A 26,645-nucleotide genomic window follows, 5' to 3' on the forward strand; every position below is an offset into this window, starting at 1 on the left:
ATTACCAGACACAGAAGGCAGCCATATTAAAATACTAAATGCAGACATCTCACAGTGCCTTTCTATGGAAATATCTGCCAAAAATAAACCAGCAAATTTTCAGCTACTTTAAATTAAAACCCAGAACTTTTATTGTGTACATCAGTATGTGTTTATAGAGAGGTCATTGAGAACCACAGAACAACACTCAAGGAACAAAGCCTCACTATTCAACAGAATGTGTTCAAGACAGTCTGAATAACTGTATTTTAAGTTCCCCATAGCTCTCCAAGCAAAATAGCTAATTTTCCATGCACACTACAGCAGTTTCTCACTTTACACCTACAATAGTGCTGCTGTCAGGAAGAGAAGTGACTGCATGTGCCAAAAATCAATTCAACATATTCACAGACAAAAAAAATAACATGCAGCATCTGAAGATAATGAGAACTGCAATCATTCAAACTGACAGTCTAGTGCCTAACAATTATCACAAGGCAAGTTTTATGAATTCATATTTCCTACAATGACAAGCCTCAGGTTACACAGAAGGGTGTTCACATTTTCTTTCAAACATGAAAACCTCCTTTAAGCCAATGAGTCCACTCCAAAATGGAATTCACTTAACTGAAGTGAGCAAAAATATGCTGACTGTGTTTTAAGTAATATGCTGAAGTTTCTTCAGAGCAAGATGCTGACTGTGCTTTAGTAATATGCACTATATAGTAAATATAACTTTAGTACAGAATTTATCACAAAAAAAATTCTGTTCTTTACATTAATAATTCAGAATTATGTTTCCTAGTGAAAAACCAATCGGGACTACCACTTTTGGATGCCAGTGTGAAGCAAGTGTCCTGAATCTATCATGAAAACACAGAGTCACAGCACATCCATTTTTGGTCTCCTACCAGAGACACCTTAAAAGCTGCGACAAAGGTGAGTCCCTGCAAGCACTCTAAACACTGCCAGATGTCTAGAACTTGCTCCATACTTCTTTCTCAGGCCCTGTCCAAGTTCCAAAATTGATAATGTCCCCAAAGATTCGCCAACAGACCCTGCAGCATATGTCCATGCAAATATCTAATTAGTATGCATAAACTTAGGCTTCACACGTGGTCTTAATTTGGAAATCCACTTACTTCCTAACTCAGGTTATTACAAGTGCCAATTTAAAATGCAATTTCTATGTCTTCATACAGTAATAAAATCCCTTCATTCATGCAGCCATTGTTCCTGCTGTCTTTTCCTTTTCTATCAACATAAAAATATGAAATCCTACTTGTACAGTCACGTATTGAATGTTCTCTACTCCCTAATAATAAACTAAAAAATGAAATAATTTATGACCTTTATCATGACTTTCAGGATTATTCTTAAACAAAATTATTTTCATCTGTATTGAGTAACATTTAAATAGTCAACAGGTTACCACTTAAAATGCAAACTAAAAGTAACTTTATCTGTGACAAAACATTTTGGGAAAAGAGCAGCTGTGTGTTTTATAAGACACAAATGTAAATGAAGTTTTCCCATCAGATTAAACGCCTGCTTCTGTAGTAAGTATCCACAGGAGGTAGCACTATGCACAACTGACATTAATGATTTGTCCCTGAACTAGTACTGTATTTTTCAATTAAAAGAGATTCTATCTAATTCTTTGGTGAGGAGGTGGAACTCTAAGCTCTATGCGCTCACCTCACTGCCAGCACGCATAAAGAGCAGAGAGGTGGATAGAGAGTGTGGTGGGAGAGCAGATGCTGTACCTGGTGTCTGCCCCCCCCATTCCTTCCAGGACCTCACCCTTTGAGTTTAACAGCCACTGCCCAGGTGCCTGCATAGCGCACAGATCCTAAATATATAATAAATAAATAAATAATAAATGCATTGAAGCGCTGGGGGCCAAGCAGGAGCCGTGGAGATGGAATTTCCCTTTATAACTAGGAGGGGGTTTGAAGCTGGAACTTCTAGCTCCACCGCACTTCACCAGGCCTCTTGAACTATTAATTCCCGTACAGAACTGACAAACAACACAGAACTGAGGTCTCCTTTAGCTGCGGGAACCATCCCCGGGCCCGGCCCACAGCCAGGCCGACATTCCCGGCGGAACCGCGGCTCGAGAGACGCCCGGGGCTGCAGCGCCACCGCCAGGCCAGAGGCCGCAGCGCAACTCACACAGCTGCCACCCAAAAATTCACAATTTTATTTCTAGAATCGGCTACAAACAATATTTTTTACTTTTTTAAATTTTTTTTTCCTTCGAAAATGTCCCAACCGTCATCTCTCTGTTACCAGAAAAAGGGTGCTGCAAACCACAGCACGGCATTACAAAGCAAATTCATACTCCAGCTACAAGAAAAAGGCCAGTTATTAACAAGGGGTTGCTGTGGGACACGATCGCAGCAAGAACAGAGCCCTGCTGTAAAATCACTGATGACTGCGGGGGTTCTAACGCCGTTTGACAGAAACTCACTTGGATTGCGTTGTTCACGGTTCCTGTCCCCAGCCCCTGGCACACCAGCAGATGGCAACCCAGCTTCACAGACCCCTGCACAGGCTTGAGCAAAGCACGGACTTTGGATTCCACAGGCGTTCAAAGGGAATCACCCACCTTGTAATAATCCCACTCACTAACTCAAACCTGTCGCCACTTAGCCATTCTTCCTCATAGCCAGGAACAATACAAATTTTAATTTTCTTTTTAACATACAGCATCCTGCACAGGGGAAATATGCTATCAGGGGAACTTTATTTATTAGGTACAATCGATTCTATAGCTAATATATAGAATATGAAATTTTTTAAAGAAAAAGAGCAAAAATTTAGATAATAAAAACCTAACATCATCTCCTACATCTAAAAAGCATACCCCAACTTGGAGACCAAAGGTACCATGCCACAGTGTGAGGTCTGTGTGTTCCCAGCTCCCAGCACATGCCAAGCCAAGGCCCCAGCACCACAGGATGACCCATTCTCCCCATTCCACTCAGCATTGCCTAATCCACACAGCTTTGGGGAACTGAATGTTCACAATAAATCAGGCTGAATGTTGTTCCACAGAGGAACTTCGTCAGTTGAGAGTTGTTTAAAATCTTTGCATTTGAGCTCTTCTACCCTCCAGATCATTATTCAAAATCTAAGAGGCTAGGGTCTTTAACTATTTCTTCTAAAACAAAATGAGGGAAAGATTAACTGTCTGTCACTGTTTACAATCATAATGAATATGCAATTATTTCACTCTGTTTCAACTTTCACTCTGTTTAAAAGTAAATGTAAAACCCTAAGGCATTTGAAATTATCCTATGAAGATAAGACTGACCCTACAAGGAAATCTTGCAAGTCTGGAATCAGAGGATTAACAGAGCACCAATTGCTTAGTCAGCAGCCTTCATCTCTGAAGATGAAGAAATGGCTCTGACCACATCCCATAATATACCCCAGAATATAAGGAAGAAAGTTTACGCTAAATAGAACTGCAACCACCCAGATGAAACCATCAACCTCATTTTTAAAAATTATGTCCAGTTTTTCAGTTCAAGGAGTGCCCCAAGTTTCAGTTCAGTACTGGAAGCACCTCAGAAAATTAGAGTTTGTAAGTATTAAAAAAAAATAATTTCAAAGTCTCTTTCACAAACATATCTAAGTTTCCACTGACAAGCTTCTTCAAGCGTTTTCCTATCACCACACTTGGCAGAAGGAACATGTATGGTTTCTTATTCCTGGAACATCTCAGACTTTTCCAGACATTAGATGGTGAGCAATGCTTAAGAGATGTAGTCCTAATTAATGTGTTGCACATTATCAGATGTTTCTTTCACAAAACCCTGGAGAGGGTGCTTGAGATGCTCTCTGTGAGGGGCCAGGACATGGGGCACACACAGAGAATCTCTCTTCACAAATAAAGAAGCATATTCAGCATTAGTGTAGTGCTCTAGTTAAGCATCCTGTCCTTAATGAAAATGAGGGGAAAGTCACCCCTTGCCCACCAATAAATGCTCAGCTATGGAATATTAGCACCTTATGGCATTGCTCCTGGCAATGAGTTTCATTCACATTGTGTTTTGTCAAAATTAACAGTTGCAAGAAAGACACTCCCAATCTACCTCTACAACAATCACAACCATCTCTTCACAAGGTCGTTTTCCTTTCTAAAATTAGAAACCCTTATGTTCTCTATGCCTTATTTCATAAGAGAATGCACCCACATAACTGATCTTTTCATCACCAGTGACAGGATTCAAGGAAACAGGATGAAGCTGAGTCAGGAGAGGTTTAGGTCAGATATCAGGAAGGACTTTCTCACCCAGAGATGGTTGAGCACTGGAACAGGCTCCACAGGGAAACAGTTGCAGCAACCAAGGCTGTCTGAATTCCAGAAGTGTTTGGACAACACTCCCAGGCACATGGGGTGACTCTTGGGGTGTCCTGCACAGGGCCAGGAGTTGGACTCAATGATCCTTGTGGGTCCCTTCCAACTCAGCATATTCTAGGATTCTAGAATTCTATTACATCCCTTAAAAAAACGCAGTCCAAGGTCTAACTCTTTTTATGACAGGGTAAGATCTCAGATAAACCCCCAAAACTAAGTCATAAGAAATTTTCCATAAAATTTCACCCTTCTGTTCCTTAAATGTGCACTCCATACATATTCCCTGCACCCATTTTTTTTGTGTGTGTTTGGGTCTTGACAGCAGGAAATACCACTGAGCTGCCCACAATGATGCTTTATGTGTTTTCCTCTGATTACTTCCTTGGTTATCTTAGGGATTTAAAGTCTTAAATAGGATACTCCCCAGCAGAATGCAATCTCTTAGGATCAGAGCCATTCGTTTTAAGGTAGATGATGAGCTGAAGGTCATCCTCTAAAATCCTCACATATATTTAGAAGGCACACAGATCAGATCAACACCTTCCATTCCACAATGACAGCACTCAGCATTCACTCTGCCCTGGCTTCTTTCTCAAGTCAAGGACCTAGTGGCAACTGCTGTGCAGGCACATTAATCCAGATTATCACACATGTACAAGCTGAAAGATCCTGCCCAACAATAAATTGGGTTTATATAGTTTAGCAAGTTAGAATTTTATGTATTCCCAGTTCTGGAGTCATTGCTGATAAGTAGCCTAGTTACCAGGCTTGTTTCAGAAGCTGAAATCCAATTTCTGTAGATTTGCTATTGTTAACTTATCTTTTCGCTTTGCAAATATTTCTAAAGAGGAAAAGAATGCAATTTAAGCACAGTAAACAACCTATCGGATTAGTAGCGGTTAGAAAGCAAAAAAAAAACCACATTACTGAATGCCACAAAGCAATTTAGCAAAGGAAAACCTACTGACACCTGCAGAGCCAGAAAGAGGGAGCAGAAACAATGCACACAGCTTTCCTGGCTTCCTAAATCACATTCCACTTCTCTCTAGCTATCCAACTACTGTATTATAACAAATAATAGAAGAATTAAATGCTCTAGCAGTCAAGGCTAGCATATTAAAATGACACTCTGCATTACTGAACTTACTCATCTCTTAATAGAGCTATTCTTCAAAGGAGATTAATTATACTGGCAAGGGACCTTTTGCTATTCTAATTTGTGAAACATATTTCAATACCACAAGCATATTAAAACAGCTGCAAACATGTAAGTGGCTCCAAAATCTCAGGACTCACTGCATTTAATTAGGTGTTCATCTTGTGATGTTCTTTAGTCACTGCTTTTGAAACCCACTTCACATAAAAATTTGTAATGTCTAGGCTTAATTAAGTGCAACTGTAATGAAACACACAGCCCATCATAGAATATACAGAGATAGGAAAGTGACCATATTGTTCAACACCTAAACACCATCACAGAGGAACAAAAACTGGATTTAGAGATTAATTTCTCTGCCTTACTTAGGAAACAGAGAATTTAAAATTATTTTAAAATAACTCGTTGGCATTGTGTTTCAGATCAGAATATTTGATAGACAGCACAAACACTGCCATGACAAACTGAAAACACAGGATATAATATGAGTAACATGCAGAATTGTAACATGCAAACATCTGCAGCTTGCTGAGCTGCACACAGCTGTTAAGCAACAGCCTAGTACTCCAAATTAAATATCTGAGAATTAGTGCTTTGTTTTAAAGCACAGTTATTTTCATTAACCTAAGCTATGAAGCTTCAAGGCATTTATCTGCCTCTAGAGAACAGGCCTGTGTTTTAACATATTACTTTTTCTAATCCCCCTCAGATAAATACTTCTAGCCAAGATCCTGTGAGCATTCTCTCTTTCTTTTACCACTGAATTTAGAGCCACTGGTGAGAGCATAAATTTAAGGCAAGCACCGAACAGGCACCAAATTAAGACACAACACAATTAAACCAAATCAGAAGAATTTAAATATAGTAACAAGTCTGAAAATGTCAAGACTACAATTACTTCATTGTGAAATCAAAATTAGTTGTAACACAAAAGTGTGACTTTTTGAACCTTAAAGATTTAAGTTTCCTTTCATAACCCAGTGGTGCCAAACTGTCTAGGAACCCCCAAAAATTCTCAGGGCTTCATCCAGAATTTAAAAAATAATTAACTTAAGGAGTCATTGCTTCTAAGCAGTCTTACAACATAACATAAATTTACCCAGTTACTTGCAGCACTCTAAGTAGCACACACCAAAATTCCTCATTTGAGAAAAATTGTTATACAAATAACTCTGTAGATGTTCAGCAAAAAAATTTCAGCTTTGGCTTTAATCTGCTACTTACCAACAGTTTCTGTTGCATATATGCCTGCTCACAAATAACTGTCTTTTCCTACCCTTGGATTTTTCTTGTCCTCACACGTGACTGATTTTTGAATTTTATAGATAATAATGAAAAATTTACAAACAAAAAATGTGTTCCTTTTCATGTGCAGTTCAGACTTGACTGTAGCCACTTGAGTGTGTGTCCCCATACAGAAAATGTTAATTTAGCAGATGCAAAATTCCTCAAAAATATTTTCCCAAAGGTTTTTTTCCAAAACCTTTTGACAGAAACCATGAAGAAGAGCATATGTCAATTTCAACTCTTCAATTACTTGGACACAAGAGTTATCCCTTTCAGATTCATCCCCCTAGCTATTTCCTAGAAAAAGAGGCAAAGGCAGATATTCAGACAGCTGCTTCCCAATTAAACTTGTTTGAAACAGTTGGGTTCCCATGCTCACATCTCCTAGACTTCCAATGATATATCTTTTAGGCATCAGGCAACTGAAGTAGTGTTGAGAAGGAATGTCCCCAAAAATAAATGATTCTTCAACACACATTTTTTCCTGCTGTCTGTCTAAATCAGGATGAACATATTCTCTTCCTGGCTCACCTTGTAGCCTAAAAAGTCCCACAGGAACAAAGTGCTGCTTTCACTGAGCAGGAACAGGGGAAACAAGGTAAAAACTAAGGCACAGGATCCCATCACTTTTTATAGTACAAAAGCATCACGAGTATTCATTCCCAGAGCCACTCACCAAACCAGCAGTAAGGGAAGGAGCAGATTGTCCCAGAGACTGATTTCTCATGCGGACCAGGTTGGAGGTATCTCCAGGAGGCTGCCACAGCGTCTGCCCCACTCCACTGTGGACACTATTTGATAAGGGAAGTAGCTGTTTTCCTTTAAAAATAAAATCAAAATACCATCAGCTTGTTTCTAAACAAGTCTGCAAGTTCAAAGTACAAAGCTGAGAACAAATACTGTGTAGGAAGAAAAAGCAATTAATAAAAAAAGCAATTTCAAGATTTTGGTAGGTTAAAACTTGTAAGAGTACCCTATCACTAAACTGATAGCTAACAATTTCCAAAAAAAAAATCTACTTTACATTATGAGATAATGGGGAAATTAATAAACCTTGTAAAAACAGACTGCTATCACTTTCTAAGTTTCCATATTCCACTCACTTTAAAAAGGAAATAATATTTGCCCAAAAACAAGGCAAAATCTCTTTAGTATAATTTTAAAAATTCTTTTGAAAATGGATTCCTAATTGTAAAATATTGTCTCTTCTAAGTAGCTTGGTCATCTAGACATCTCCACTTTCTCCTACCACTGGAACTCTGAGCACTGCATTTCACACAGCTGTAACATAACATAGTGTATGCTTAAATATTGTCTTGCTTTGAACAATGGATGGATATTTTTTGCTCAATACTGATTTTCTAGTCAATGCAACACTCGTTTTTGAAAAATGTCAAGCAGTAAATTTCCGCAATGAGAAAGAACCAAAGTCAAAGTAGGTCATATTTTGACTCCACAGAGCTTGACAGCTTCCTTTTATGTACAATGTCATCCACAAAGAAAAAAGAGAAGATATTTCTGTGGTTAAAAACACATAAGTGAAGAAGTCTGTGAATCTGGGTTCAGTTATTAGCTCCCAGATGACATACTCTGTAAGTTTGGTCAGCCAAGCCCTGTACTGCAATTTCCCCATTGCAAAATGGAAGTGGATAATACCTCTGTTCCTTAAAATTAGGACTATGGGACTAAATAACACACCCTCTTCCAACCATAGTAAAGAGTCTTGCATTCAATGGATTACTACATGCTCAGGAATCACAGGGGACTGAGACATTGATTGCAGTAAGTAGCAGGAAGGCTACACCTTTAATCACAAATATGCTGCAGAAAAAGACTCGTTCTCTCAGAGGCAGAAAGGTGTTTACAAATTCAGCTGCACCTTAGAACTAAATATGAATTATTACATTCATTCCATAACAATGGCTGCAATATTTGGAAGGCTGCCACATAATGTGACCAACCATGATGCTGGGGAAAGGTGTGGAGTGGAAGTGGTGTGTTTTTTTTCTAACTTGTTAAGATTGATTTTCTGTGATAGTTACAGGCAATGGGCCAAGTATACACCAACAGAATGAGTCAAAGTGTATGAGAGATGAGCAGGCCCAACTTTGTCCAGCAAACAGAGACACAACATATTAGCACCCTCTTCCTGGTCCCACTCAAGCTGCTTACAGCTGTCGACATGATTTTCATGGCTTGATCATTTTCAAGATAATGTATAAATACAACAACTCATCGGCAGAGACTTAAAACTACAGAAATGTACGTTGCTGTGTTTATCTCTATACAGCACTAACAAAGATATCCTGTAATAGCAAGTCAAATAATATCATTATCTAGTGGTCTAAAATACCCATGCTTGAGGATAAGAATAAGTCTCTGTAAGATACAGTTATCAATATCTCCTTTTAGTTCCACAAAATCTGAATCCAGGAGGGCAGAATTCCATCAAGAGTCAAATCTCAGCCAATCAGTCATCTGCATCCTTCAAACTTATTTGATTCTGTGGCAAAAATTAGCAGGAATCACTTTAAGGATGGAACTTGAAGCTAAAGCCTTTCCCTGTCATGCCTCAAGTTCTACACACATTCCAAACACCTACACTGAAAATATACATCTAAACCTGTACATTTTCTCTACCTAGTTGGGTTAGACTGATCTTTTTCAGGCTCTTTACTCCTTGCTGAATCAGGTATAGTAGACTGAAAAATAATCAGGATGAATCAACAGGTTCTGGAGAATATAGAATTTCTTGTTCTGAAATTACAATCTCCAAACAGAAAAATTGTTTCTAAAAGAGAACAGACCTTCCAGATTTCCTGCTTCCTCCTATTTACTTTGCTTTCTTCTACTCAAAAGGGAAAAAAAAGCTACAGAACTAACTTAGGCCATTGAAGTCAGTCAACAGCTGTGTGGTTCATAAAGTTCTGTTCTCCTCTAGTGATTAACCTACCTGGGAGAACAAACTTACACATTACAAAACATTATGAATGTTTCCATTTTTCAAATACTATCCACTTACTACAAACAAAACACTAAGCCAAGGCCAAGCCAAAATAAAATATACATCATTTACTGCTTATTTGTTTCTATTACGCCTAACACCTCAAACATGAAAATATTTATCTTCCTCTGATAAAAGACAAGGGACCAGGACTGGATGTATTTTCACAATCACATAAATCAAAAAGGTGGTTTCACCTTCTTCCTCTTTCTCTTACACTGAGAATTTTCAACTCTTCCAGTTCTTGCACTAACATGCAAATAGGCAAGCAGCCTAATTAGGGAGGAAATGAGCTGCAACCCTACAGAATAACAGTGGCATTCGGGCATATCAGCTCTTTCATTCTAGACTGATCATGCAGCTCTCTGTGCTCTATTCCAGCACCACAGACTCCGATATCAGTTTTAAACAGTTGTGAAACCACCTCCTAGCCCAGTAACAAAGTCTTTTAAAAGAAAAAAACTACTGAACATGGTCCATTTTTGGGTAATTACTTGCCTATGCTCGCTCCGATGATTCTACAGCTGACAAACTAAATTCAATTACAAGGCTGAATATCATGTTCACAAGAAAAAACAAATTTTACATGAACTGAAAAAAACATCAAGTTAGTAAGCAAGATTTTTTACTTTGAATGACAATTTCCTATAGTGCTTTTGAAGCCAACAAGAAATTAAATAGTAATTTAAACATGATATAAAAAGTCCGTTTCCCAGTAAGAAACAAAAGGGCAAAGTGGGCAAGTTTACATTCAGTGCTGATGTTAAAAGGGGTGAGAATACACAAATGTGTCACCTGAAGTTCCACAACTCCATTCTTTAACTTTGCATATTAAATCTTGGTTTTTAACTTTTCAGTCTGGGCAATATACAAAATTTCACTCTAAATCTAGGGTTTTTCACTTTTCTCTACTGATATTTCTTTCTGCATCTTTCTCTTACATAAAATTTTGTATGCCCTGCCAACAAGAGGTCACCTTACCAATGACTTACCAGTATCTTTTATTATGACTGTTATGCCAACAGTGCTGAATCTTCTTTAATACTAACCAAGTGTCATACTCTACAGAATGGCATACCTGACAAAGAACTTGCCAAGCTACCTCTTCGTAGCTTGCAGTCATCTTGACTTAGCTGACGGTGGAGCTTGGTTTTGCCAGCAGATGAAAAGATGTCAGGATTGCTGAGCTTCCTGCAACGCAGTGGAGTGGACTCTGTTATCATCTCCTGGAGGAAGAAAAACATGCAAAACTTCGTTAATGCCAGCCAAGGATCCCCTGTCTGAAACATGCAATCTCCAAAGCATAAAGGAGACTGTTCAAAAAAATACAAAGGAACACACCCCACTAAGAAAAACCAAAAAAAAAACCAAAAAAAAACCCCAAAACAACAATATTTAACATCCTCCTCTTTGGTGCCCCATAGCTGCACAGAAAGCACATCACAAGGTCCCTGTCAACTCTGGTCCTTGAACACCGCTGCTGCAAGAAATACCATTAATAATAGTCAGAAAAACACTATTATGCTACAGCAGCGCTTCTCTCTTACAGTATTTAGGACAAAATGGCACTGAAAAAACAAGCTCAGCTTTGATTAAAGCTATTTCCTGCTAAAGCAAAAGTACTTTCTACAATCTTCTTCAATCTTTCTTCCATCCAGCCTATGAGTAACATACCTATAAAGACGCTGTTGCAATGCCTATTGCTACCCAAAACTGCTATTATAAGTTATAGCTCTACGAAGACCATATGCATAACCAAATAATAACTAGGATAAGGATCAGCCTTTGTGTCATGTCTTTGTTATTACTACAAACAAAATTAGACATGTATTTGTCAGAAACACTCCCACACATGTGAATTCCTTTCACAGCATACAGCAAGATTTCAGTCAAAATAGCGTAGGCAGAGCAGTGTCAAGCACAAGCATTTGTGAGTGCTTTCCTCATGCTTTTCATTGTTCTGGAGGTGTCAAACTCTCATTCCTCACCTAAAGAAGAACAACAAGCTTTGCTATCAGATACGGATTTGAAGAAGTGACACTTTCCATTATAGCCCATATGGATGAACTGTTCAAGTTCTCCCTTCTCTGAGTGTGAAACACTCCACTTGTTTTCATGGACCCCTCCATTTTATTTCAAATGCCTCTCATTAGCTATACAGCACTTCAAGCCATGCTTATTCTCATAAAAATCTCATCTGAGGCAGAAAAAAAACTTTCCCTGCATGATACATGACCACGTGATTTAACATAGTTTTAAATTATGTTTAAATCAAAAACTAGTTTACCAGTTACGGTTTTTAATTAAAATTTGCAGATTCAAGTCAAAGTCTATTTCTAAAGTCATTAATTCAAATCTATTCAGTCTAGAGTGTTATGCCTCAAACTGTCAAATCCAGACCAGGAGCACACACTTTAAAAACCTCAAGGGGAAGAGAGGGGAGGGGAAGGAGATGAATAAGGTGGCTTTATATGAAAAAAAAAATTATTTGGGATTTGAAATAGAATTCTCATTTAGGTTGTGAATGAGTGACTCAGAGCTTTCTTAGACACCATCTCCTTCTAATCATGAAATTTTTGGCACCTCATAATACTGAATAACTTCATTACTGCTTGAGGGACAGCAGTGCTTTGCTCCACAGCAGCCTCAGTGGTGCACCTTTTCCAGGCTGCTCTGGATACAATTCCTTCTCTGGTTCTGGTAAGACTTTCAGTCTCCATAGGGTCTAAACCAGATCACAGAGATAGCTGGGTACCACAGCAGGTCAGTTCACTCAGTCCATGCAGCTGCAAAGAGTTGTGTTGGTGCAAGAAAAGGGGGGGCTCAAAAACAAGTAACTTGGGGGGAGAGAGAAAACTGCTCAGCTGAAAAACTGTTTAAATCTTATGGCTCCTTGTGCACATCTTGGAGCAAAGAGCATCACATTTTCATTTGTCTCTGACCTTCCCCACAAAGATACTCAAGTCCTTCATTTGCAGCAGCCTGTACTGTTCTCCTTTTCTGTCATTTGGAGAGCTGAAAAGGCATCTACCTGTCTTTCTCTCTGTACTTGGGAGTAAGGTAAATAATATTAAATTGCAGCACCAGCAGTCCCTCAGCACAGGGGACTCTGAAAGGTGCAGTGGCCAAGGGCAGAGAGAGTCTGCTGTTTCTATTCAGGATGGCGGAACATGGTTATATTTCTGTGTGTATGACTGCAAGTAGACACACAGAAACATGCACACACTTTTAATAAGGCCTGTCCTATGCCTATAGTGTCTGAAATCTGGCACGTTTACCATCTGTGAAATTCTGAAATTACCACACCTCAAAAAAAAAAAACAAAAAAAACCAACCAAAAAACGAACATGGGCACTCCAGCTTACAAACAAATTACTTAGGAACTTCATCCAGCCTACCCTCTCACACTCCTTATGCTTCAACTCCAAATATTCCCAGCATCCTTCAGTATCCAGCTACTTCCCTGAAACTGGTCATGTGTTGAAAGGCCCTGTGCACATCAGCAGTAGTTAAAATTAAAATGTCAAAAACTAAATTAAAGTGAAGTGTTCTAACGGGGACTTCTTTCTTCAAAGTTTTGGGGGTGTTCGTTGCTGTTTTGGAAGTTTCATTTGGTTTGTTGTTTTGTTTTTTCCCCTGCAGGTGCATATTCACCTCCCCTTCAACACACACACAAACACAAACACACACACACACCTCTCACCAATCATTCTCAGTGAGCTGCAACTAAACAAGAACATTCTTTCACTTGGGACACTAGGTAAGGAAAGGCATTGAAGTCAGAAGCAAAAGTACTCTCAGTCATGTTACAAGCAATTTCTGTGTTTTATATGTCTCTTTCCCCACAATATACAGACAATGCTTACCAGGCAAGGAATGTGCCACTTCCCTACCCTTCCCCTTTTCCCTCAATGCACAGTCTCCTTTTATTGGCAAAAATAATTACAAATTCTTAATGTGTCTTCTTGAGTTACAGTACACAAATCTTGTAGCTGTGATAATATCTAAATCAAAAGCTCCCCAGCTGAAGGGCACACCTACTCCTAGCACAGTATCTGATCAGCTCCAGCACCCTGCCTACACACACCTTTGAGGTCAGCCCAGTGGCATAAGCTACTTCTCAAAAAGCCATTCCCTGTGACAGCTGTCCCCAGGTTCAGCTTTCCACCAAAACTACTAGAGAGATAAGAAAGGAATAGTAGAAAGGTAAATACAGCTGCCCACACTCACCAAAGAACCCAGGCTGTCTTCTAGAAATGAAGGATTTGGTACATATTACATATGGAAACCTCTTCATGAATCCTTTTCTTGTTAAGCACACTAAACACTTGGGCAATGTTCAGAAGACTACATAAGTGTTAAATGTCTGGAAGAAAGGGCCTCCAATCAAATTCTGCAGGTTTATATACTGTTTAAGTCACTTTTCAAATAGATATTTTTAAAGTTTTTTTAAAAATGCACTGTTCTGAGACATCCTATTATGTTTTAAAAAACACTAAGTGCAACACAGCCAATTTAAAATTTCGTTTTCTAAGAGTGTCCATATTGTGTCAGAAAAACAATGAAGAGGGAAAGTTTTAGCTTGATAACAATAGAGCTGTCTTCCTTAAGACTGCAATTTACTTCACTCATCCATCAAAACCTTGCTTTGATATTGCAGATCACAAATGAACTGCATGAAAATAGCAGTAGATTACATTACTACTCTCAAACAAGGAAGGAAAAAACAAGAGGAAAAGATCTTTCGTTGTCCTTGCCCCAAAGCAATGCCTACAAAGAACACAAAAATCTTACACAACATTCCAAATTGATGAATAAAGAAACTCTTTGCAGTTGTAGAGCAAAATTTTGCTTACATGCGTTAAAACTAGTAAATGAATCTATCAGAGTAAGCGGTTGAAGAATAGATTGCATAGAACAAACTGCCATAATTTTAAGCACTCCACTTCCACTTTTCAAAAGAAAACAATTTTACAGCCCTAAAGATGAAAGCATTAGTAAGCACGTAACACTTTGCCCACACCGTGTGAAAAGGACTGTGAGCCTCTCTCCATTCATTTCTTTTCAAAGGTGATAAAGAACTTAATTTACTTTGGGCTTGTGGCTTTTACCACAAGCTAAAAATCAGGTTCAAACAGCCAGCTGATTCCTGCAAAGCTTAGGGCTGAAGATAAAAGCATCACATAATCTTGATTTGCTAGGCAAAGATTATTGCTATCACTCCCTACAAAGGTACACAAAAGTTTGCTCACATAACTTGAAATAACAGGATATTAAGAAGAATGGCCAAAGCTTTTCTTTACCATCAAGAGGCTCTGAATTTCTCAGCTCAGTCACTTAGCACACTTGCTCAGAAAAAGCACTGAAAGAGTTCTGATACTGGAATAAGTCTGTTCCTCTTGCCTGAAATCTCCCATTGGGGTTATCACACTCAGCTGGATAGGAGAACCAGATTGTCACAGGGGATGCAGACAAAAGACAAGAAGCCAAATGTGCTTCTGAATTTGCCTGATCACTACATTCCCTGTTAAAAACCTGATCTGGTAATTTCAGAATACAGCTACAAGGATCCTCCTCAGCCCTCATTGCACAGGAAGAGTTCCAAGTAATTAAAGCAGGATATAAAAGAACAAGCACTAAACCACTGCAAGGACTGTCACAAGCTCTTTTGTTTAACCATTGTTCATTTAATGGCGCTGCAGGAGAGCAGCACAGGTCTTTAATCTCCAAAAGGCAGGTGAATACTGCAAGTGTGGATTTGTTTTGCTTGACTTCAGGTGGAGCATCACACAGTCAGCAAGATTCATACATCAGCATCAGACCAATGCTGGGATAAAACTTCTCAAGCCCTGTTTTTATGGCCTATATTTAAGAAGTAACAGATCATGCAAAGGGCACTTCCTTGCATGTAACTGTGTTGTACTTAAACACAAACTGCCTCATAATCTCTACGATGAGAAAGCACTCAATTGTGACTAACAAATATTCAAGTCTGCAGGTCAAAATATGTTAAACTGCTAGCCAGGGGATGGAGAATCTACACAAAAGTTTTCTACGATCAGGAAATCCATTAGTAAGAAAAATGAGAAACCTTTTTTATGAAGCCTAATGAGCATAACAACCTTAGGTCATCTGGAAGTGAATCCTAGAAAACTGTTGGAAGGAAGAGTGAAAATTTAACTACAATAAACTGGCCAAGAATTCACTATTATTAGCCCATCTTGTAAGGAATATAACCAATGAGCAATGGAACTTGAGGGAAACTTAATACTTTCTGAATTTTTTTAAAGCACCAAAAATAGTCAACATCGAAAGCTGCATTTTCTATTTTTTAACACAGTACTGTTTGTCCTTTAAAAGATAAAAGCTTATTGTGTCAGGGCTGTGTGCACATCTGAGAAGTATTCTTTTTCTTCTCAGCCTTTCCTCATCACTTTATGTAATCCGTGTGCATACCCTTAATGAAAGATAAATCTGATCCTGTCATTAGGCCTACTCTAATATACTCTAAAATACACTGAAAATTAAAGGCCTGGACAACAGATCACAGACCAAATATCTATCTATATAAGTAGCAATTAGTGCAATGGAATCATAGTATTTATGCTTTAGTATTTAGCACTGAAATTTGCCTTAACTTTCTAGTCTGGGCATTACACATTGAGAGGAGAGGACCAGCAGTTTACCAGGAAGCAGGGGTGAGCCCACATGTGACCAAAATTATACGCTAAATAAGAATTTCCAACGAAGTTTCTTTTTAACTGTATCTGCTTAACTCATGTACTTGCCAGCAGCACCCTGGAAAATGTCGGAGACAGCAGAATCAAGGAAAATTACAGTAAATCAACATGGACTTTTAGGGGCTATAATATATTGGTTTACAACATCAACAACAGAGAAAAGCTTTACAGTATGTATTGCATTATATAAAAGGGTCAGTATTTAAAGGCAGAAAGAGCTCTACACTATTTTTCTCTGTAGATTTATTTGAAGAACTTTGCAATAAATTCCAACATTCCTACAACAGTAAATATATAAGCTGAACTTAGTGTCAATATTAAGTTTTCAAAATTACTGCAAAGCCAAGTGTTATTTGCCACAGTGATGTTTTGAACACATCATGCACACATTTACCATTCTGAATACCTACAGCTTCCTCTGCACACTCATCTGCAGTTATACCACACATGACAGAAAAGTTACAAATTCAAAACATCGTGTTAAAAAAAATCCCAGCATTAAAACCAAACAAACAAGAAAAATAAATGAAGACCCAGTATCAGAAGCCCATACTATCAGATACACCCTCCTTATCTTGTTCTTCAATGAGATTTCTTTTCTTGTTAACTCTTCAGGAGTTACATGGCATGTTTGATTACAACAAATGAATTAGAAGATTTAATGTTTCATCAGGGAAATTAGTGCTGTTAACTTTGTTGTGAAGTGTCCCAGCTGCAGGATCACACAAAAAAACTTGTTAAAAAGAAAAGGTAAATATTTATAACTGTGTACTTTATTAGCCCCTTTCTGAGGCCTATTGGGATACAGAATTGTTTTATTCCTAATGGAAACACAGTCTAGAAGAGAAGGTAATTGATGATTAAATTACATCAGCTTGAATGTTTTGTCCTTACATGAAAACACAAATGGCTTACATGAAGTGCTCGACCCTACTCCAAGATCTCCCCAACAGCCAAAAGGGAAGAGTAATTCTTGAATTCAGCTCATAAATGCCTAAAGCCAAATGAATTTCATCAAGGGAAGAAAAAGAAACAGAGCCTCTAAAGTCTGTATCAGACTTCACAGAGGCTCAAAGAAACCACTATCAATCTATCAAGACTCCAAACCCCACACCAGGCTCAGTAGCTGCACTCACAACAAAACCAGTCTGAACAAAGACACTGAGCATTAAAGGCCACATCATTCCTTTATCATTGCTCTTCTAGCATGAGTATTGCAAACATTAAAAGGTTGTATTGAGCCAGGAAATTAACTCCTGGCCAGATAAAACAAAACAACTCTATCATTCATCATCCTTACTCATATGCTGTAAGGATTAAAAGAAATATGACCCCCACCAAAAAAGGGATTTGTAATAAAATTTGACTTTATAAGACATCAAAACACCTTCTCTCTGAAGATTGTCTTTCAATAGACTCAAAAGATGTGCCAAGCATGGGATGAGTCCCAGGATCACTGACTAGGATTACTGCAAGTTCTCTTGAGCATCCTGTGTGTTATCAAATTAATCTCATTTTTCTTCTCTATTCTTGTCTATGAGGTTTTACATGGTTAAATGGAGATGCATGTTTAGATCTGCTGAAGACCTGAATACACAGTATCAGCAAGCCAAACCTTTCTTGTTTGTCAGTTCCTCACAGATTTATTCAGATATTTATTACACAGAAAACACTGAACTTAACCCCTCTCAGCACAAGTAGGCTGTGAGTCAGACTAGAATGGGAACTGCTCTTGGGACCAGCAGCAGGAACAGCTGCACTTCCATCTGTGCAGGCAAAGAAACCTATGATTTCTTATTGGCTATAAAAAGGAGACTTACCAGAGGATTCTGCAGGGCACCTTCATTCCCTGCAACTCTGATGGCTCACTTCAGAGCTTTCAGATCTCCAACTATATTGATTTTTGTGCACATGACATTGTCTCACTGTCTCATTCACAGGGAAAGAACAAATCAACATAAAATACCTACCTATACCTGTGTAAACTCTGTTTAATGCCCAGTAAAATGTTACAAGCCAATGAATTTTTATTTGGAATGTAAAACTCCCTGGTTTTTTAGGAACAGAGATGAACAAAAACTAATGGTAAGTTTTAAATTCATTTAATGTACATGAACAAACATTTGCTTCATAGCAATAGAACTAGGAAGAAAGTTTCATCTGATTTTATACATTTCAGACAGGAACGTCTGAGTTGGAAAACCTAAGAGATGTTATCTGTATTAATATTTGATTCCTGACCCAAAACAATATAGAGTTTTCTATGTCTAAGGCACAAATAAAATATATTTCAAATTAAAATACTAGCTGAAAATACAAAGTTTGACAAGTTAACAATAACAGTGTATTAAAATCTGTGTGCTGTATAAAAATTACTTATTTATTAATAATACAGAGTTCTAATCTTGTTTTACAAAAAGCAATTTCCAAAGAAAAATGTTAAGGTTCATTAAGTTTGAAGTACAATCACTAATAAAAGTATCTATTGGTCCAGTACGAGATATTGCCTTAAAAAATGTCCCAAGACTAAGGAGGCCAGAGGAAAGAAATCCATGCCCAACTGCTATTCCAAGGCTTATTCCTAACGAAACAAAGAAAATTTTAAAAATAACTCATAAACTGAACTTTGGTGGAGAATCACACAGGTGAGCTCAAGGGGGTTTTCTAATCAGACATCGAATGACTACTTACAGATGGGTAATACAATTTTAAGACTTTATCATAACTGTTAAAGCTCACTTGAATAACAAATACTGCATAAAGAAAAGTATGAAACCAGAAAACAGAACAGGAATCCACTTTGGCAACACTAATTTTTTTGCCCAGGATTCTTTCATGGATCACAGATATGGCCTGAATAGTAGCAGTAGTGAAACCATCTGTAGTTAGACAGGAATTACTGGCAAAATAAAACAAGAGCCAGTGGACCGCTAAGAGTTACAACACTATTTGTTCATATACACGACAAAGAGAGACCAAGATTCAATTTAATCTGGTGTTATCATCACTGAGGAAGATTTCTATTTGGACCATGAAAAAACTTCTTTTTTTGTGAAGTTCCAATTCTTTGACATCAATATTTTTGTTTCCATAAAACATCTGCAACCTTCTCACTTCCCACCACAAATGAGATAAGCACATCGATTCAGAGCCAAAAATAAGAAGCACTTGTGTGAGGTTTTTCCTGAGAACAAATTTTCCCTGAGATTCAACAGCAGATCTGCATGTACAGAACAGGGGAAAAAATTATCAATTTATTATAAAACTGTGAATAAAATTACCAGTGGCTTTAGACCTAAACAAAACTAAGTCAACCCTTGGACACACAATAAGTGCTTAGTCCTTAGCTTCTCGTCACAGATCCCATTAAATGGCAAAGATAAGCTAATTCACAATTCTTATCAATGTCTGCACAAAGAAATGGAAACTCTATAATCTGCACAAAAGCTTCTCCTCACCAAGCAGGGTAATACAGTTCCATCACAAAGGAACAAAAACCAAAATTTCTTTCAAGGACAAGATGTATTTCTTCTCTTCTGCCTGAGAACAGAAACAATGCCCAGTGTTGGGTTTATGAACAGCACCATGCCTTGAGCTCAAACAAAGACTGGAGTCAGCAGACACTCCTGCTGAAGTGTCTGCTAAACTAGGAAAACAACCCTGGAAACAGATTCTCTTCTGTCCGAAAAACAGAGATTAATGTAAATGTCAAAGAAAATACAAAAAATTAAATTCATTAATAATTTAGCTTTCAGGGTCATATTTTTGCCACCTTCATACTGCACAGGTGCAATAAAGACCTAGCTGCTACTAATATGTCACTGGATCCATCTATGCCTGGATATTTAAATATCTAAATACCTTCAGTCACTGCAGTAACCAGAAAACTCATTTATAAGCTTTTCTCTAAAACAATGATTATAATTTATTCATTTGTTCTGTGATCTTCTGGTGCTGTCCAGAACACTTGACATCAGTTTTGACTTGATTCCCTCATTTCCTTCTAAAGGTCTTTACTAAGGCTCCATATTAAAATGTTATTTTTATGATCATAAAATGCTTGTAATTACCCTAAATACTGAATGTTGTGATTTTAGCAACTAATAAACCTGTTTTAATTACTAGGCATTCCATTTCTGAGATGACATTTCCTTGCTCTGAGGCATTATAAAAGCTCCTTTACAATAAAACTGGAGTATGATACAGTCATGAGAGCTGCTGCTAGTCCTCAGTGAACGGAGGACACACAACTACCAGATTAACAGAACAAACATCAAAGAAACATTGCTAGACATGAAATCATTTCACTATCAATGCATTTTTTCCAAGTAGCACCCCACGCTGACATTACACACTCTTGTCTAGTTTTGTCTTTGCCAGAGTTTAACACTTTGCTTGCATTAGTGAAGTTGTATTCTCTGAAAGCTGCATAGAAGACAAAGGTAGCTTTGTCATTTGTGTACTTGTTTCATAATGACAAATGGTATTTTAAGAGTGCAGAGAAACACAGTTTGATCATTCTGAGCTGTATGCCCTTCAGTGCAAAGAGAAGCAAATCTCTAGCTTAGCACCAGGGATACTTGGAAATCATAGAATCGTGTATTGGTTTTGGTTAGAAGAGATCTTTAAAGATCATCTTGTTCCAGCCCCACTGCCATGGGCAAGGACACCTTTCACTATACCAGGTTGTTTCAAGTCCCCTCCAACCTACCCTTGAACCCCTGCAGACATGGGGCACGCCCCACCTCTCTAGACAACCTCCTCCAGTGTATCACCACACTCTTGGTAAAAAATTCTTCTTATATCTAATCTAAATCAACCCTCCTTCAGTTTAAAACCATTACCCCTTGTCCTATCCCAAGAGGCCCCACCAAAAGAACTCCACATGCACAGGAGGACAGCCTTCCTGGAAACATGGAACTAGGCTCAAACCACTTGCAGAGTCTAACTCAGGTGTTTGTGCAGTCCTGCACGTGTATGACCCTGAGTGGGATGAAAACAATCTGCAGAGGCAGCAGCACAAAGTTCCCATCATACGTAGCAACAGAAAGGCATATAAGAAAACTAATGTATTAGAAAACTAGGTTTTTAAACCATTATTGTTGAGCTCAAACCATGACAGCTGTATTTTTAAAGGATAAAAGGAAACCAGGCTTGAGCATCAATTAATCAATCTGACAAGTACTGCATTTCATAGAAGTCTTCAAGCTTCCTGAAACGCAGCTGAAATGTTTTCTCAAGTTTTCATCCCACAGACTGAACCTCCCTCACTCCTTGGTGGATGTACCTTTTCCACTCAGCTTTGTTGTATTTTGTTAATCCAAACAAACAAAAGTGTCTCAAGTTTAGGTCTAACTGCACACATAATTTTAGTCTTTCGCTAAACTGCCTTCTGAATGCTGCAGGCCAGCATTTGTTTACTACTGTGACCTTTCTGTACTGTCTCTTCCTGAAAGACAATCTGCTCTGTGAACTCTTCCATCAAATCCCATAGGGGGAATTCAACAGGGATGGCAGGACTTACACAATCTATTACTGGTTTTGATCCTGTTGTGCTAGCAGCTAACATATCCAAGTGATAAACACACACAGTGTATATCCAGCCAATTTCCACAAGACAGCTCACAGCCACTGCAAGAAGTTACCAGCTGAATGAGCCCCTTAGAAGCAAAAACTTCACTGGAAACCTGTCTTGAATGGATTACTGGGTGTTTGGACAATGAGCAGATAATGGAAGGTGCATTCTAAAAGTGCACTGAAAATCAGCTTCTTATTATAACTCTTGTTCAGTATTTTTAGCATTAGCTGAATTAGCTGATATGTTAAACACCTACAAGAGTTTCAGAACACAGCATGACTCAGTAAATGTCAAGACAAAAATTTGCCAAGTATCAATCAATTAACTAATCAACTTATTTTGGCTACAAACAGCTGAGAATGTTTATGGTGGATTACTTCTCACACCTTATAACAAAAATCATTTGAGAAAATCTTCCTATATAGACAGCTCATGAAGACTAAATCAGAAATTATATTTCAAAAATTCTTACACTCCCCAGAGCCCACCCTCAACAGTTCCATCTGCTTCTGGAAATTTAAACATGTACATGGAATGTTTTGAATTGCTGTCTTGCTTTTACATTCATAAAAATCCAGACCAACTAAAAGGTTTTAAAACGTGTTTTATTGGTAGAAATGTTTGCTATATGTATAACAAAAAGTGAAAATATTTATGATGCAAATCCAATAGCAAAGACTGTATTTTTTCCTGGAAAGAAACACAGCATCATCCTGTTTTCCATATACATAATAGACTCCATTAACACCAGACCAATTTCAAATAGCAAAAAAATTATGAGCTAGATTTCCAAATTATTGCAAGAACAAGCCATCAGTCTTGAACTCTCTTCCCTCACTGCACTGTAACATGTATTTATAACAGAACATTTGAAAATAACTTCTGACAGATTACTAGATTTGGGGTTTGTGGAACCTAACTGTAAGTTAAATAAAAAACTCACAAAAGACACAGCTTAGAGGAAGAGCAAATTAAAAAGTTCTAAATCTGGTTTCAAAGGTAGTTTTTTGAGTGTTCATGCTTCTTCCTTCAAAGAGCAGCATTTTCACCAGGCTTCAAACAGTACTACATCACTACAAAAATACACTAACCACAGCACATCATTATTTGATGTGGAAATGAAATCACTGAGACTCTATACGACCTGTCCATTTATCTATTGTGGTTCTTGAGGAACAAAGCCTTGCTGAGGGATAAAGCATTTTGGTTTAGTCTCAAATAGTTCACCAGCTTGGTGGTCTTCACTGCTTTGTTAGCTTCAGCTACTCAGCTTCCATGAATAGGAATTAAATAAGACTTAAAAAAACTTTCAAATAAATGCCTATCATCATATCTACAATAATCCACTGCTCTTCTTATAGCACTAAAGCAATGTTGGCTTATGGCAGGCAGCATGGGAAATAAAAAATATCCATCAGAGCAAAATAAAGAATTGCCCCTTCTAAAGACTTTTAAGAACTACCTTGACAGGCAGGACAACATTTATACTCTGGGCTGCAAGAAGGCAGGTGAGCTTGCTCAAGAAGTCAACTGCTAGGTGTAAACATACCCAATCCTCCATCACAATAACACTTGGATATACTACTTGGTTTCCCAAAGCATCCAGTCAGGAATATATCCAAAATCTTTGACTGCTTTGCAGCTGCCTAATCCTAGCCTTGGACAGCACCCCACTGTTATCCTCAAGTGCTCTGTAACAAACAGTAAGTAGCAGCAGCTTCCCCCTTAAGGCTAATAATTATTCTAAAGAAAAGCGGTGCCACACCAAACCCTAGCACTTCCGACAGAAGAATTCTCTTGGCTCCTTCATTTCTATTCTGCTTTTGGACAAGAAATGCAGTGTACTGCATCTTTCCACTGCCTGCTTAGCTATTCTAATATGCAAGTTATGAAATTAATGTGGCTAATACAATATTTGCTCTTACTCTTCACTTGTGACAGGAAATCGAAATCTCACATGGGCAAGCTGAATCATCTAAGCTGCTGATGCAATGCCTACCTAAATATTGATTTACACAACAGAAATTTGTCCATTAATACTCAACTTTGAGAGAAGTGATAATTCCATTTTCTCAGGCCAGAGAAGTGCCATCAGCCCTCTGCCACTTTGCTCTTACCCAACAAGCCCATTGCAGAATTGGTCATTTGACTCCACATCCCTTTTGTCTGTATCTGGATTTCTCCTTGGCTCAATTCTGTTATTATCTAATAAGCACATTACAGAATTGATCCCTTGATTCTATTCCCCTCTGCCTGCTTTTAGATGACTCTTTCCCTCAGCCACTTTTTCAGCACCCCATATTTTTAAATATTGGTATGAACACACAAGTGAACCCAGAGGAAGAGCTCACCTGGAGCTGCCATCTCTGTTTGATGAGGACACAGAAAGGCAAAACTGGGGCTAATGAAAAAGTCAGGTAGAAGCAGCTCTGGCATCAACAAGAATCAGCTTATGGCAGGCAGTGAGACACACCTATGGGGCACTGACAGGTTTGTTCTTTCTGGTTTCTTTTTCTGCCACCTCAGAAAAAGGACCAAGAAGAAAACAAAGACAGAACCACACATGTCACAAGAGAACAACTGATTCCTCCACAGCTACACCCTGGCCTCTTCACTACATTTGTTTCTCCATAGAAAAGGGAATAAACTTCAGAAAATAAAGTCTGAGGGTAAGTAAGAATGCCTGCCAACCAACCATGCACTCTGCACTCTGGCTAACCATATTAGAAGCTCCAAAGGCTAGAATTGTGCTTTTTATTAGAAAATAGCACTTTTTTTTTTTTTTGCTTTCTTCCTGCCATAAGAAAAAGAGCTAGACAGCAACAAAGGAAGACGAGAAAAGGAAGTTTGAGGTCTGCAAACAGTAACTGAGTTTTTACTGGCAAGTTACAATCACAACTTGTAATTGAGGAGTCTTTACCAATGTCCTCCTTAGGAAATTTCTTTAGCTCCCTTGACAAAACAGACATAGGTCAGAACTACCTTAAAATTAACCCTAAACAATTTCACAGAACAGGTGGTAATAAGCATTTATATAAACAGATGGTTCCTGATCTTCTAGAAGTTAGCAGCACTCCACCCCTCCTTTAATAAAAGGGGCAATGATGTTGACAGAATATATTTGGCTATGATTAAGCTATAGTTGCTTTTATAGAATATGTAATGTGAATAGTAAAAACTACACTAGATTGCAAATGCAATCTGCATGGCTAACAGTAAGTCCATTTGATTTGATTTATGTGCTTGAATTTTGAAAATGAACCTTCATCTTCTTCAGATTAAGTTTTATCCCAGCCTGTAGGTTTTGACATGAAGTTATAAAGAACAGCTTTGAGTGTTGTGAGCTGTTACCCACAGGGTCCATGACTGGGAGAGCTGCAACAGAGCTGTGATCAGCAACCTGAGAGTCAGAGCTGTAGAGAAAACTGAGAAGCAAAGTGCCAACTGAACTCCAAAAACTTTATTCTTCACTCGTCAATCAAAAGGGAAGACTCATGGTAGAAATAACCAAAGAACACCAAACTGTTCTGCAGTCTACATACAGAGCTCATCACAACAGGGGTACTGCCTTTACTAGCACTGATGTCACCTAGAGGGAAAATAAAAGAAAACACTTAGTATATTTGAAGTACAGAAGTTCTAATTAGGAAAAAAGAAAGATCTCTTCAGTTCCCAGGCTTGCCACGCAGCAAGGAAAGCATGGTAACAGCTTCTCTGCAGTTGTGGAGACAAAATAAATCTGAGTAGCACTCTGGGGTTTGGCCAGTTTCTCCCTGCTGGTCACTGACTGCTTTCCAAAAAAGAACAGGGTGAGAAGTCAGTGGAAAAGATCCTTTGCTATTCCTTCCAAGAAAGAAAAAAAAAGAATCAAAATATTATGACAACATGAAAGGAGTAATAAGCTTTGTAACCTATCGTTTACAAGTAGTCTTGGTCAATTTGCATGATTTTACTCATAGATGGAGGAGAAATATCCACATATGCATAATGTTACAAAACCCTTTCTCATATGACACACCCAACTGTGATAATGCAATCCCCAAAATTGCAAAAAGACAAATATCCAAAAGTAGTGAAGGAGGAAGTTTGTCTGCAATCCCACTATTCCAGGCTGCTGCCAGAGTATTACCTGGGTTTGGCAAACACTCCAAGAGGGAAATGCACAGAGTTCTAGAAGCAAAAGTGTCTTCTGTTCCAACCAAAGCTCAATTTTACATTTCAAATACTTCTACGTGGAAAAGAGATCAGATAGTAGAGAATTTTTACTGCCTGTGCTAGCACAAGCATATTCCACAGCTGAAAGTTGGCCATTAGACAAAACAAGCGTTGAAGTAAGATGTCGTTTAGTTTTCTAACTGCAGGAATAATTAAACATTGGCAGAGCTTTCAGAAGAGGTGACAAACACACCATGATCTAATGCTAAGATAAGATCAGTTCCTAAGAGAGATGTTTTACTTTATCTTTCAGGAAAGCTCCACAGACTGCACACTGGATAACCTCAGTGCTCCGTTTTGGCTTTGGGACAGAAAGA

At 38.2% G+C, this 26,645-nt stretch overlaps 1 protein-coding gene across 2 annotated transcripts in view; it reads right to left on the reverse strand.

Annotated features, from left to right (window-relative positions):
- Positions 1–26,645, reverse strand: part of MAST2 (microtubule associated serine/threonine kinase 2) — a 185,627-nt gene that overhangs the window by 154,156 nt on the left and 4,826 nt on the right. For both annotated transcript variants that reach the window (XM_030953116.1, XM_030953115.1), the window contains exons 2-3: positions 10,874–11,021; positions 7,468–7,610 (exon numbers count right to left, since the gene is read on the reverse strand). In XM_030953116.1, the coding sequence (XP_030808976.1) occupies positions 7,468–7,610; positions 10,874–11,021 (291 nt within the window). The remainder of the gene's footprint in view (positions 1–7,467; positions 7,611–10,873; positions 11,022–26,645) is intronic.

The sequence above is a fragment of the Camarhynchus parvulus genome, chromosome 8 (assembly GCF_901933205.1).
Source record: "Camarhynchus parvulus chromosome 8, STF_HiC, whole genome shotgun sequence".
Lineage (NCBI taxonomy): Eukaryota > Metazoa > Chordata > Aves > Passeriformes > Thraupidae > Camarhynchus > Camarhynchus parvulus.